The 15,861-nt window shown below is 33.9% G+C and overlaps 1 protein-coding gene across 1 annotated transcript; it reads right to left on the minus strand.

The window, feature by feature from the left end:
• Window positions 1-427: 427 nt before the first annotated feature.
• On the minus strand, window positions 428-7,228 carry LOC110605411 (pectin acetylesterase 8). The gene is made up of 14 exons (XM_021743992.1): window positions 7,067-7,228; window positions 6,844-7,016; window positions 4,493-4,614; window positions 3,951-4,033; window positions 3,722-3,851; window positions 3,567-3,646; window positions 3,398-3,484; window positions 2,760-2,884; window positions 2,598-2,658; window positions 1,519-1,572; window positions 1,368-1,445; window positions 1,157-1,262; window positions 864-1,009; window positions 428-742 (listed from the first exon to the last, which is right to left on the minus strand). The coding sequence occupies exons 1-14, from the start codon at window positions 7,226-7,228 to the stop codon at window positions 620-622; spliced, it is 1,530 nt and encodes a 509-aa protein (XP_021599684.1). The 3' UTR covers window positions 428-619.
• Window positions 7,229-15,861: the final 8,633 nt, after the last annotated feature.

The raw sequence follows: 15,861 nt of genomic DNA on the forward strand, positions 1-15,861 counted from the left end.
GACAGTCGACATTTCCATTGGATGTGGAGGTGGGGTTGCTGGCGTTAAGAAAATTGTTTGTTGGGTGGGAGAAATGTCTTGGCTATTGGAGGAAGAAGATGAATTAATTAACATTTGTAATTTGGTCATTTTATGGTCTTTTAACGACAAAAATGGTAAAAAATTGGATAAAAGTATTAAATTAGATTTTTAAATATATAAATTTTTCGATATATATTTGATTCTTATTATTATAATTTCAGTGGTATAATATTTTTATTAAAAAATTTTAATCAATAAGAAGATTTATAATGATAATTTTACAATTAATATTTTTTTTTAACAATAAATTTTTATTATTTAACAATTTTTTTCTCGCGAATGAATATTTTTCATATAGTAATTATGATAGATTAAGCTAAAAAGTGGTAGATGACAGAACATGTAAGAACTGATCTTATTTATTAAAGATAATTTAATACAACAACAATGATGGTAAACACCCAGCACACAAGTTTAATGCAAATGCTGGAATCTGCTTATTGAGAAGCCTTAATCAATTTCCTCTAAGCTGCTATAACTTTGAATAATAAGAATGAAATGAGATGAATTTTGAGATAGTAAAATCTAATAATCTTGGTCATAATTCCTTAACCAAATCTTTATTACTTGGGCAGGTCGGATTGCAAGGATAAGGACAATCAATCTTATTATGAAAAGGAGTTTTTTCATGAAACCAATCTCCAACTGCCTTTGCAATTTTCTGCATCATATATTTTTGAAAAACAAAATAAGTAGAGAAAAACTGCATCAAACATTTTAAAGGAAAAAACAGATATTGGTGAATTAATCATAGGGAGTAAAAAGAAAGTAGCAATTCTTACCGTTTTTTCAAGTTCTGGAGAGCCGTCCATGAACCATAACCTTTGCAATTCAGATTGGCAGTGGACATGGCAAGAATCTATGTACATACCTTCGGATGAAGAGTTTGCTGATTTAGGTAATGCACTCAAGAATTGTGTCCTATAATCTGACAATAAAACCAAGATAATTAAAAGAATGAATGCCCTCCAAGATATGGAAATTATTTTTTAAAAACTTTTTCCATCTTATTTATGGAATTACTAACAAAAATTATTGACCATTCCACAAAATTTCTTTACAATATTCTAATCACCTTGCATTGCTTTGAGTTGAGCAGCGGAGCAGGACTTTATGTCGAGCTTGCAAGCCTTCCAAGTGTTACCAGGATCAGCAACAGTTGGTGCCAAAACATGCTTAATCTGAATCAAAGAAATAATATGAAAGATTACCAGCACAACACTGAACTTGCAATTCACAGCAAGAAAAATAGTCATTAACAAGAGAAAAACCAGTAATGTGGTTACCTGCCATGAATCATAAGCTGGATTTAGAAGAAACAGGGGTGTTTTTATTTGTTGCACCACGTTCTGTGGGAAGAAACACTGTAAAACACAAAGAAGAATCTGTAAGTCTATAGAAGAAATGGTGAAGGGGGAGAAATATGAATACACCTACCAATGGAGGGTCTAGTTTTGAAGTACAAGAAGTGGGTAAATTTTTCTCCGATCCCTACAAAAATAATAAAAAAAGTATGAATTAGGAATCTACTCTTCATTCTAATAGAATGTGCTATGGCATTAAACTCTTTTCCCTTGCTAGCTAATATATTATTTTTTTTAAAAAAATTACTATTTAGTCTATATGATAAGAAGAAACTCGTTACTTTATCACTCGATTTTGAAAAATATATTAAAACATTCTTATTGATTTTAGCCATTAAGTATTTTACTATTTAATCTGTCTGATTTTAAAAAACTCATTAGTTGATCCTTCGGGTGTTTTAAAAAATATATTAATTAGTACTTTCATATCATGGGTATTTTTAGTGATTAACATTCGGTCAGTTCGATTCAAAATCGAACCGAACTGAATAAAGTGAAAACTGAAATTTTAGTATTTGTAAAAATCAAACTGAATCGATTTTGATTAGAAATTGAATCAAACTGAACCGATCTGATTCAGTTTGATTTGATCGATTTAAATTTTTAATAAATTTTTTATTTTTTACACTTTAGTATCTTAAAATTTAATTAGAATATTTTAATTTTAATATGATTTAATCTCTCTATATTATTGAAAATAATATACTATTATCACTAATCGATTCAGTTCGATTTTTTTAATTTTTTTCTTATCAAAACTGAACTGAATTGAAATAACCGAAATTTTTAAAATTAAAAATCAAACCGAACTGAAATGAATAAAAAACCGAACCGAATTTTCAAATTAATTCGATTCGGTCGGTTTTTTCAGTTTGAATCGAGTACTGCTCACCTCTAAGTATTTTAGACTTTTTTGTAACACTTTGCAACTAAAATTAATAAAGTGACCGACTGATTAGTAGAATTTTTAAAATTTTAAATACGTTTTAATATTTTATTCAAAATAGAGAGACTAATTAGTGAGTTTTTCATAAAATAAGGACTAAATAATAAATTTTATTTATTTTAAACTAGAACCGACCGACACAGTATGTAGAGGTGAAAAAGAATTGTAATGCATAATAGAAAGAATGAAAAAAAGAGAGGATATACATGTAATGTGACCACGTCATTGAAGTAGGTTTCCATATGTGGTTTCCCAGAGACATCCTTCCTGTTTAAAATTATGAAGTTATTAGACTGCAAAAAGATTTAAAGTGGCAGACATAGTTTTGCATATAGAGTCAGGGAATAAGGTCCCATTAATGAGCTTACACATTGACAAAATAACCAGCATCTGAAAGGCATTTTACTTTAGCACCCTTTGGTAGGAGAGCTTGAAAGCTATCACAGTGTAGAATGGAAGCCAGCCCACCAGCTGAACAACCAGAGAGAAGAGCCTGAAATGACATAATGTGAAAAATTATTGATGTCCAAAGATTCAAAAGAAATAGGGTTTACAAATGTATGGGTAAACTTTTTTACGGGAGGATCATGTATTCTTCTTTATTTTCCTTTTTCTTATCCTCTAGTGAAGCATAACAGTCACTCTGTTACAATGTCACCTACCATATATACTCGTACGCACAGATGTATCACATATGTATCACTGTACCCATTCTTTCTTGTCAGACGGTCATTTAATTCTCATTTTGCTGCAGGGTAACTGAGCATGCTCTTCTACCTTCCGTCACATCATCTGAGCCAAGCTCTCCTCCGTTGATCCAAGACCGGCCTATTTTAGTCACGGGCTGAATGGCGCGCTGATGAGTCGGACTGCTCGGTGGAATCTACTGGGTTTTGGACATGTTTTCTTCCTCAAGTCCGATTTCAGCCCGGGTGCCAGAAGCCCGGTCATCATCGATTATTATTCAAGTAGAATAAAAGAAAACAAAAAGGAGGACAAATCTTACATTTTCAGCATTTTTCATTCCTTTAGCTAATAGTTCCTCTATGGCAGCAACATAAATCCTTGCTCCTCTGAAGTGAAGTTTAGTTTCCTGATCAAATTACGCTCTAATTAATCAAAAGAAAAATTCTGAAATATTTAAGCTAGTTTCTTTCCAATTTTAAGCAACTTACAGGATTGACTTCTTCTACGTCACCGGTAAATGAAGCCCCATCACAGTATCTAATCTTAACTCTGTTCCAATTATAGAAATCTACAAAGTACCCAAAAAAAAAAAATTATAGAAACCCAAATCAGGATGTCTAAATATTTCAATATCTGGTTTTACCTGGATTAAATTGCTTTCTGTTGCTCATGATTCCAGAGAAAGCAAGTGGTGTAGCCATTTGCTTTGATGAACCTAAACGAGTATTCTTGCGGGCAAGGCAATTTGTTACATTGTGGCACCATCCTCCTCCCTTGAAACCATGAAGGAAAAAGCATATTGCAATAAGAAAAGCAAAATCATCCTAGAAATAAACAACTGCTCTCTATCCATTTCACTAAAGAAAACGAACCTCAAAATGAACCAACCAACTATTAACACCAGTATCAGACCCTTTATCCAAATGGTATGCCGGAGGGCTTCCATCCAAACAAACTGCAGGCCATTATAAATTCAGAAAACTCAATATTTTTATTTAAAAAAAAGTCTATTGGCCAAAAAAAAAAAAAACTTTACGAGTTTTCACTTTTATAGTCTAAATTTTTAATTTTAAATATGATCAAAATTAATTTAAAAAGTTACTATAATTAGACAAATTTAAAAGTTAGAAACTTTTTGATCCAAAATTAAAAATTTAAAGTATAAATGTGAAAATTCATAAAGTTTGAGTCTTTTTGAATCAATGGGTAAAAAAGAAACAATGAAATTTATTATCAAATCTAGCTGGTTGCTACGTTGGTGAATTACGGTAATTTCAAATTATATATAACAGAGTATGAAATTATTAAATAATTTAATTAATTATTTTAAATTAAATAAAAAATAAATTTAAAAATTATTTGAATAAATTTGTACTAAACTATTTTATTTAGTTTACTTAAATTGCATTCTTACCAGCTCCTTTAGCCACAGCACTCGTCAAATAAGTAATTTCTACAGTAAGGCCTTCTGTCTTCACCAACAACAAAATACACACAAGAAAATTCAACCATTGACCCATTCTTGAATATACCATCCTGCAAATAAGGAAAATAAATTACTTGAACAAACAGTCATTTACATTAAAAGAAACTAAATTTACATAAAATAAATGAATCAACAAATGAAAATAACAAAAAAAAAATATTATTATGAGTATAAATTCAATTAAATCCCTATACTTTTTTTCAATGGTCAAACAAGTCCAATTTGCTTGTTGCATAAAATCAATAAACATGTCTGGAAATCGCAATAAGGAAGCGTTTGCTATAGAAGAAATGCAAACCCAGTTCAGGGCATTGGGTATTAAGGTTTAAACTATAAACTTCCAAGAATGGTGGAGACGAAAATGGCGAGAATTACAGGTTACTGTTGCACTTTTCACGAAGCGCTTATTTTAATTAAAAGCAGAGAACCCAATGGCTGACACTCATTCACTGAAAATTCCAGCACCTATAGCAAAGAAGTGTTTGGCTCCATTTTATATGGGTTTTTATTCGGTAAGGAGCCAACAGCTCCACCCAAATTTCTATTGGCCTAAACTACTGCGGTTAATCTCGGCAGTTTACCCGCTCTATATTCAATATTTAGAATGTGAAGGCAGAGATGTAAAGATAATTACTAATTTTATTTCATTTTTTATTTCTTAAGCTCCACGTGTTAAAAAAAAATAATATTTCACTAATTAATTTATCAAATTTAAAAAATATATTAAAATAATTTCTAACATTTTAAAAAATCTACTAATTAATTTTTCTATTAATTTTATCGTTAAATATTTTACTTTTTAATCTATATGATTTTAAAAAATTTATTAATTCGTCTCTAATATTTATAAAACGTTTACTAATTAATCCTTACAGAGGCATTTTAAATTATTTTGTAATATTTAATAGCTACAACTTACAGATGGACTAACCAGTAAACATTCTAAAACGTAAGGAATATTTTAATATATTTTTTAAAACTGAAAAATCAACTAATAAGTTTCGCAACTAGACCATTCGAGAGATATCCAGCAAGTCCTAGACACGTTAGACAAAATAGATATGCAACTAGACCTTGAAAAATATACTTTTAAGGTAAAGGCTGAAAATTTTTTAGTATACATAGTTTCTGAAGGAGGTATAAAGGCTAACCCAAAAATGATAAAATGATCAAAGCAATTCAGGACATGGAAGGATCTAAGTGCATTAATGATGTCCAAAACTAAATGGGCGGGTGACAACTTTAGGCCGATTCATACATGTTCTGTCAAAAGATGTCTCCCATTTTTTAAAGCATTAAAAGAGAAGAATAAGTTTATTTGAGGGGAAGAGTGTGTTAACGCTTTTAATGACCTGAAGGTTTTTTTTTATAAATCTTCTCCTCCATTGCTTAGCTCGTCCAAGCATGGAGAAGTTTTGTTTTTGTATTTAGCTCTAACATAGGAAACAATAAGCTTAGTCTTGGTGAGAGAGGAAGCTTCGACAATACTTTGAGTCTCACCCATTGTGAAAGGTGCTACATAGGCTAGAGTTATCAAGGTAGCTATCCACTTAGTCAATCATATTGTTAGCTTATGACACCAGGTATATTCCTAGAAAGGCTATGAAAGCATAGGCTTTAGAGGATTTTGTGGCAAAAATGACTCCAATTCCCGAGACTCTAGAGCCTAATGTAGAGATTTAGTAGGTATGGGCGGATGGGGTATGCAGAGTCGGAGGATTAGGGATTGGTATAGTACTGAAAAGACAAGTGGACATTAAACTACGATATACTATAAAACTCGTCTTTAACGCCACAACCAATGTTGCTAAGTATGAGGCTGTGATCATGGCACTTAAAATAATAAATGAAGTAGGTATTCAAAGTTAAATTATTTATAGTGACTCATAGTTGGTTGTCAACCAATACTAGAGCCATTTCAAGGTCTAAGACCCGAGCCTGATGAAGTATGAAGAAAACGGGTAGTCACTACTAGCAGAAATTAGAGGAAAGCAAGGTGATTGTGAACTTCGACAGGTAGCAAGAGGGGACAATAGTGAAGTAGATTTGTTGGCAAAAATAGCGGCAGTAGGATAGTATCATTTTGATCCACTCTTTATCATTTGAGGTACTACAAGCCCCAACGACCAAGACTAAGAAGACATTACCAATTTATGTTGCAAACACGTGGACAACACCAATCTACAAATTTCTAACAGAGGAAGAGTTACCTATAGATGAAAGCCAAATAGGTAATAAGAAAATCTTTAAAATATGCATTGATTAATAGCTAATTATACAGGAGGTCTGCCTCCCAACCATGGTTGTGATGCGTAACAGAGGATGAACGACGAGGCATCCCAGTGATATCTATGAGGGTGAATATGGGAGCCATGAGGGAGCTTAGAAAATCCCCCAGAAAGCCTTCAGACAAGGTTATTATTGGCCCACAGTGATACAAGATGCAAAGGAGCTGATTCAGAAATGTCACAAGTTTCAGGTCCATGCCACCATACCTCAGACCCTAGGAGAGATGCAAGCCGCTATAAGAAGCCCCTGGCTTTTCTTGCAGTGGAAGTTGGACATTCTTGGCCCATTCTTAAAAGCATCAGGACTAAGGAAATACATGATAGTAGCATTAGACCATTTCAGCAAATGGACAAAGGTAGAAGTAGTCAAATCCATCTTAACTTAAAAAATAATTTCATTTATCAGCAAGAATATTTTTACTCATTTTGGCATTCCGAAAATAATTGTTACTAACAATGGGATGCAATTCGCAAGTTTCAAGTTCGAAGAATTTTGCAGGAAATGGGATATTGACCTACGGTTCAACTTAGCCTATCACCCACAGACCAACGATATGACGGAGGTTATGAATAGAATAATATTCCAAGGGCTGAAGAAAAGACTTAACCAAGCCAAAGGTAGGTGGTCCGAGAAATTGTCTCATATTCTTTGGGTATACAAAATGAATCCATGATGAGCTACGAGGGAAACCTCATTCTCATTGATATATGGGCTGAAGCAGTCAATCCAAGAGAGGTCCAAATAAGCAGCTTCACGGTCCAACACACCAACTTATCAAGGAATCTTGAAAAGATGCAATTTAACCTTGATCAAGCCGAGTACCTGAGAGAACTAGCATTTATTAGAATGACCATTTGCAGAAACAAAATGTCACAGATATTCAACTCTCCTAAGGCTTTAACATAGGGGACATTGACCTACAATTCAGCTTAGGGGTGAGCAATATTCAGTTCAAACTGAAAAAATCGACCAAACTGAATTAATTTAAAAATTCAGTTTGATTTTTATTCTTTTTGGTTTGGTTCAGTTTTTATTTTTAAAAATTTTAGTTATTTCAGTTTGGTTCAATTTTGATCAGAAAAAATCAATAAAACTGAATCGAACTGATTAGTGAAAATATTATATTATTTTGTATAATGTAGGGATATTAGACCATAACCAGTATTGAAATATTTTAGTCAAATTTTAGAATACTAAAAATAAGGTAAAAAAAAATAAAAATCCTAACCGATCAAATCGAATCAAATTGAATCAGATGGATTCGATTCAAATTGATTTCTGCCCAAAATTGATTCGATTTAATTTATTCAGTTCGATTTGATTTTAAATCGAACCAACCGAATACTCACTCCTAATTCAGCTTAGCCTACCGCCCATAGACCAACGATATAATGGAGGTTACGAATAGAATAATCCTCCAAGGGTTGAAGATAAGACTCGACCAAGTTACAGGTAGGTGGCTCGAGGAATTGCTTCACATTCTTTGGGCATATATAATGACTCAACGATCAGCTACGCGGGAAACCCTATTCTCACTGGTATACGAGGCCAAAGCAGTCATTCCTGTGGAAGTCCAAGTGAGCAGGTTTAGAGTCCAACCCCCTAACTTATTAGGGAATCCTGAAGATATTCAATTTAACTTTGATCAGAGTATTTGAGAGAACAAATATTTATCAAAATGGTCATTTGTATAAATAAAATATTACAAATATTCAACTCTCGAGTCAAATCCCGAGGCTTTAACATAAGAGATCTATTCCTTAAACGATCTGATGTAACGAGAGGGGATGTTGGGTTTGGTAAGTTGGGCAGGAATTGGAAAGGGTCATACAGGGTCTCCAAGGTCATTTGTCTTAGTGCTCATAAGTTGGCCACATTAGATGGCCGTGTCATTTTTCATTCTTGGAATATTTGTAGCTCTTATAAAATTTTTATCAATAAAATTATGATGTATTTTTTAATTCTTTTTGTGTTTGTACCAAAGCTATTTGGAATGATGGGTTGTTGAAAACATAGATAAAAAAATTGCTACAGGACGAGTAATTTCCCGGCGAATCTTTAGGCGTTGGTATTTAAATATTACACCTAAGGCAGTTTTTTCACCATAAGGTAGGTCACCACCAGGCAAGCGTCTTGGTGTCAGTCCCTTAAAATGATTAAGGCATTTATACTAAAAATTCACCACAATTTAGGTCACTGCCAGACGAGCGTTTGGATGTTAATCCCTTAAAATGATTAAGACAATTTTGCCAAAAAATCGCCACAAGGCGAGCATCTTAATGGTATTCCCTTAATGGAATGAGCGAAACCAAAGCAGGTTTTTGCCAAAAATAGCCACAAGGCAGGTAATCGCTAGACGGGCGTTTGGGTGTTAGTCCCTGAATAATGCAACTAAAATAGTTACGAAGATTTTTTTAGCAAGTTTTTGCCAAAAATAGCCAAGAAGCGAGCATCTTAATGCATCCGGGTATTAGCCCCATAATATTTTACTTGGTCATTTTTTATTTAAGATTGTCATGAATCAGGCCATTGCTGATTGATATTCCGAGTATTAGTCCCTAAATCATGCACCAAGTCATTTTTATTGACAGGTTGTCGTAAAGTAGGCCACTGTTGGATAATATTTCGGGTGTTAGTCCTTGGAATTTTAAGCCAATATAGATGCAACAAGACTTAAAAATACAATGATAAGCAAAAATGGAGACAAAGTCATCTTTTCATTTGAAATAATACATAATCACTAGGTAGGAGGATTCTCGACCTCCTCCTTGGTCATTGTTACAATAATATTTTCCTCTAAGATGATTGCATGATCTTGGGTGGAAGTTGGGTTGATAGGGTTGTGATTTTCACCCTCTTAGCCTTTTATCTCCTCATCTTCTTCCTCCTCCTCCTCCTCAAGGAGGATGTTGTTGATCCATAAGAAGTCCTCAGTTGTGAAATACTTAAGGAGCTCCTTCTTCACCGAAACTTAGCCTTCAATGAACATCTCTCCACCCCAAGCCATTATCTCTTTAAGCTCTTACTCTAGCGACCCCCTAGGCAATAGAATTCTCGGCCTCAGTAGCCTTAGATTCAAGCACCTTTACTTTCTCTACCAGTAAAGCTGCCTTCTTTTCAGCGTCTTTTAACCGATTGTCGGCCTCAGTAGCCTTAGATTCAACAGAATTTATTTTTGGTGGCTTTAACACTTATGACCTATAAAAGAAAGGATTTATAGTGAAGTGAAGTACGTGTTAGTGTATTTGCCCTAACCCATTATCTTGGACGTTTTTGTATGTCATTTTAGTTATTAATAAAAGATGTTTTATTATTATTATTATTTATTTGCGTGTTACATAATAATGATTGACATCCCTGATTATTTATTATTATGGTGATAATAATAAAATATAACTAGTATGATTATTGATTGATAATCATGAGATGATTATGTATATGTTGATATAATTCAATAATCATAGATACTTATTAGAGAAGAAAGTATTGGATGGACCCGCATAGAGATCACTACATGGATTATTGTCATAAGTGAGTCTCAAAGTAGTTATGTCTTAAGCCTTTGACTTGAGATTGTCATAGTTTTTAATATAAGGACTGTTATGTTTTGACATAACCAAACATTATCTTTAATCGGATAATCATAAAGGTTATGATTGAGCATAATAGAAATTATATAAAGGATATTGAACAATCAATATAGAATTTGTCCCTCTCTTTGAGAGATATATCTTCTGGGCCCCTCGATAAGTGAGACTGAGAAATGCATTGCCGTGCACAAATAATTTGATAGTGTGATCAATATCATTTGGTTTTATCAGTCTACTTAGAGATCGAGAAATCATAAGTTTGAACATTATAAGTTTGGCATTGACCATGACTTATGTTCAAACTAGATATCGTGTGACAAAGAAATTAATATATGTTATATTTATTATGCTTTATCGAACTATTGATCCTCATATTAATTGGGTAGTCATAATGTCTTGCAAGATACCGCTTATAATTTATAGGCCTTGTGGAACTGGACCTATTACCAATTAATGTGAACTTATTGGGTCACACACAAAAGAACGTTGTTGATGTGCTATGTCATATTAATGGGCTAAAAGTCCATTAGTACAATTAATAATAATAAAGATGTTATTATTATTAATATTAATTATTTATTATTATAAAATAATAATATTTAAAAGATCTACAGTTTATCTGTAACTGTTACAGATAAAAGATTTTTCAGTTTTTCTTTTCAAAATAAACTATCATATAAGATATTTGAGTATCTGCGAGATTGTGATAGTTGGTTATGAATACAGCTCTTTTACAAAAAAAAGTGTGGGAAAACAAAAGACTAAAAAACGAATAAAACTTCTTCTGCGAATTATAGGAGTAAGGTTTTTTGGAGAAATCATTTTTCTGAGTTGCAGATTGGGGAGCACATAGCTTATCCATCCGTTGAGAGAGCTAGCACTCTAGAAGGATAAAACACGTTCATGTGGATACCATTAAGAGTGTTCGTTTCAAAAGCAGCACCATTAGTCCGGAACTGCATCTTTTCGTCGAGTCTAACAAGTTAGTCTCTTATTCTTCTTTTTGAAATAAATGAAACACTTGGATCTTGGTAGGGAAACAAAGATTTTTTATTTTCCGCTGCGTGTTTTAGGTTGCAGTAATCTCTGGTTTTCCTAATAGTACGACCTTTAGTTTTTATACCATAATGATTCTGTGATCAGTATGCCCATTCGCCCGAGCCTCAGATTTGGGTGGAACTACTTCAAATGAATCCCTAGGGATTTGGTAGAGGGTGAATAACCTATGTACATCTCTTTCTAAAATAATGGATGGAATATTGTGGATCAGAAGGACTCACTCTCCAAGGGATGAGCTCTTAAGGGTACAATAGGAGCAGGAATATGAAAAGGCCATGAAAAGATGACGAATCAGAGGAGTATAATGAAAAATTACTCTTGGACATGTGAAAAGACGCGGGACATGTGTCCAATCCAAATGGACCACATGTTCAGGCAATGGTAATGGGCGCCAACAATGAAATTTTAAATCTGAAGAATCAAAGACTTTTCATGAGACTTCTTATATGACACAATGCTCGTCGAAATTATGATACATGTTGGCGAGCTTCCATTAGACCATGTGATGACATGTCGGTGGTTAGAATACTTGGACATCCATGCTCATGTACCCAAGACATGAAACTGTTCTCTCATGACATTCATAAGAACATAACATTCACAAGAACATACAAATTTAAGAAGACTCACCTCGCTTTGGCAAAGTCTCCATCCTTTTCCTACTGTTGAGGATTATTACGATGCAATCACCAGAATTTCTACAGTCACGATAACCCTTATCATTAGCCGATACATTTCGGATTGCTAGAGAAACTACTAACTAACCTACTCTTCTTACAGTATAAAGGCAATTCAGAATGCAAGTTCAAGGTACACATTCTGCTATTTATTTAAGTTGATTACAATTTCTTATTTCACTCAGCCATTTGAGCTTTCTCTAACTTGGGTAACAGAATAGTTGCCTCTAGACAATATCTACCTCATTTCTCCTCTTTGTAGGTTGTCAGATTATATATAAAGCATTTTTAGCAATATCAATACCAAAAATATAATTAATTATAACACATATAATATGATAAAAAAATACATAAAAACTAGAAAACAAACATATAAGCTCTAATACCAATGAATAAAAATTTTTTAAAAAAAAATGTGAATCCTAAATTATGAATCTAAGTAAACAACCTATAAATTTCATTATATTTGTTTCATCTGTCAATGTATTAATCATATGTTGTAAAACATGAATTAAAACAAAAAAGTTCACAATATAAACATACCTTAGTTGTAAAACAACTATTCCACATGAATATTTAGAATTGTTAATTCATGACCACATCCCAAAATGCAACCCGTGATTTTATATAAATTTCTATTTGATTTAACGGTTATAAGATCTATTATGATAGAGAGTGGAATTCAAATTAAATACATTTTTAAAAGAATGAAACTTGCACTCACAGGAGATAAGTACATCTAAGTAAATCTGATATCTCATATTCTACTCTCCCAATTCCGATTTTTTTTTTTTAAATGAAACTTAAAGTTATATTTTTAAGAGTGTAATTCTTCTAAATTTAATTCATGTGAGAATATATTCTATGATATTATTTAAAATATTTAAATTTTAATTCATTTTATATTATAAAAATTAATTTTTATATAAAGTGGTTTGTTAATATGATATTTGCTTATTTGATAATATATATATATTTATTTATTTATTTTTTTGAAAAGGAGGGATAGAGCCCTTTAATTTATTATACGATCATGAAAAATATTCATACAGTCAGCATCCAAGAGGAGCTTAATACTAGATGAAGGCAAATCAATAAGACTCATACCAAAAACTCCACCATGCGCACTATTCGCAAGATAATCAGCTACCATATTAGCTTCCCTATATATTTGCTCGACCTTAACCTCCCATTCCCGCCGGATAAGAGTTCTGCAATTAATAACTAAAGACTGCAGTCTATAAACACCACTGCCCTGACCTTGAAGAAGCTGAACAGTAATTTGAGAATCAGTTTGAATAACAATTTTCCGCCATCCCCTACTCCAAGCCACATTCAAAGCATGATATATGGCCCATAATTCTGCCTCAACCACACCACAAACTCCCAACACACAACGAAAACCAAGTAGCCATTTACCAAAACTGTCTCGAAAAGAACCCGCACAGGTTGCAGCTCCTAAATTTTGACGCACACTACCATCTGTGTTGATTGTAATCCACCCCATAGCTGCTGGTGTCCAGGCCAATCTAATCACTCGACATTGACGTTGAATATAAGAAGGAAAATAACCATTCCATGCTTGATATATTTCCTTAGCCTTGCCCAAGATTAGTGGGCGAGGAACTGATATTTGGACTCCAAGATGGAAGGACCGTTCATTGCGAAATTTTCATGCCCACCAAACTGTAACCATAAAAACTACAGGCCAGGGAAGCTCACCAATACAAAAAGAGCTTTTAAGACACCAAGACAACCATTCCCGGATATCAACGAAGCAAAAAAAGGTTTGGACTTCACTAGCAGGTAATAAATTAAGCCAGCAACTCTTAATAAAGTTGCAATCTCTTAAAACATGTAGCACCGACTCAGACTGAGTACCACAGCTCATACACAAGTCTGAATTAATCCATCCTCTCCGAAACCGCTGAACATTGACCATAATTTTCTCATGGGCAACTTCCTATAGAAAAACCCGCATCCTCTGCGTGCCAGGTGCTTTCCAAATAAGCTTCCATAATGGTAAGGCAACTGGTAAACCACATTTCTCCACCAGAAGAGAGTACCCCATTTTAACTGAATACTGTCCACTAATGGAATGTCTCCATATTATTCCATCCCTTGAGTTAGCATCATCATGTAGGCAAATGGGGAGTAAAAATGCTAAAACGAAATCAGGTAGCCATAAAGACAACCGATTCCAATCCCATCCATATCCAGGGATCCAATAATATCTCACAACCACCTCTAATTCCAAAGGATCAATAGGAGCAGAAACTAATCGGAAAAGAGGTCCAACCGAAAGCCAATCATCTTGCCAAAACTTAACATCAGTACCACTACGAACGTCAATAGAAACACCGCTAGAAACTAATTGGAGGCCCCAGCATAAAGCCTTCCAATTCATAGAGGCACCAGGAGGTACTCGAAGATTCCAAGAAATTCTACCATTATTATATTTCCAAAGAAGACATGAGATCCATAAGTCAGATGGGTTCATAAATGCCCGCCAACATAATTTACCCATCATAGCTTGATTCATTAATCCAAAATTCCGAATGCCCAACCCACCATTTTGCTTTGGATATAGCACAGTTTGCCAATTAATCAGATGAACAGCAGAATCCCCACTGTTACTATGCCAAATAAAATTACGGCAAAGCCGCTCCATTTCCTTACAAATAGACACCGGCAATTTAATAGATTGCATAGTATAAATAGGAATGGAGTTCAAGACTGATTGGACCAGCGTTATTCTCCCTGCTCTAGAAAGTGCACCCGCCTTCCAACCAGCAAGCCGGCTTCGCATATCATTAACCAATTCACGAAATTTTACCTGAGATACTCTACCATGAAGAGATGGTACACCCAAATAGCGCCCAAGGTCAGAGACCAAAGGAATTCCTGATTTAGAGGATAAACGAGAGGCTGTAGATGTACTCACATTCGGAGAAACAAAAAGGCTTAACTTTAAAAAATTCACCTTTTGTCCAGAAGCATTACAAAAGACAGTTAAACAATTAATAATAACATCCAACTGTTCTTCCGTAGCTTCAGCAAACAATACCATATCGTCGGCGAACATGAGATGTGAAATCAACGGACCATTGTTGGAAATAGGAAGTGGATGCCACTCCCCTTGTTCCGCCGAATGTTTAATAATATTGGAAAGTTGCTCCACACAAAGCACAAAAAGATAGGATGATAAAGGGTCGCCTTGCCGAACCCCACGAGTGGGCAAAAAAGACTCCAACTTCTCATTGTTCCAAAGAACTGACATAGTAGCAGAATGAACACAATGTCTCACATTCGTTCTCCATAAACTGGAAAAATTAGCTTTCTCCAAGCTCCAATCAATAAAGCTCCATTCCAGCCTATCATAGGCTTTTTCTAAATCAATTTTCAAAGCCATAAATTCATTGCCACCGTTCATTTTCCCCATAGTGTGAAGAGCCTCTTGGTAAATGACTACATTATCCGTGATTTGCCAACCCGGAACAAAACTATTCTGCTCTGGTCCAATTAATGAATTAAGGACTTGTTGTAACCTATTCACCAAGACCTTCGTAATAAGCTTATAAAGCACATTACAGAGGCTAATTGGCCGAAATTGAGTAATAAATTCAGGGGTAGCCACCTTGGGTATCAATACCAAAACCGTCTCATTAATCATGCTTGGGAG

This window comes from Manihot esculenta, chromosome 17 (genome assembly GCF_001659605.2).
Source record: "Manihot esculenta cultivar AM560-2 chromosome 17, M.esculenta_v8, whole genome shotgun sequence".
NCBI lineage: Eukaryota > Viridiplantae > Streptophyta > Magnoliopsida > Malpighiales > Euphorbiaceae > Manihot > Manihot esculenta.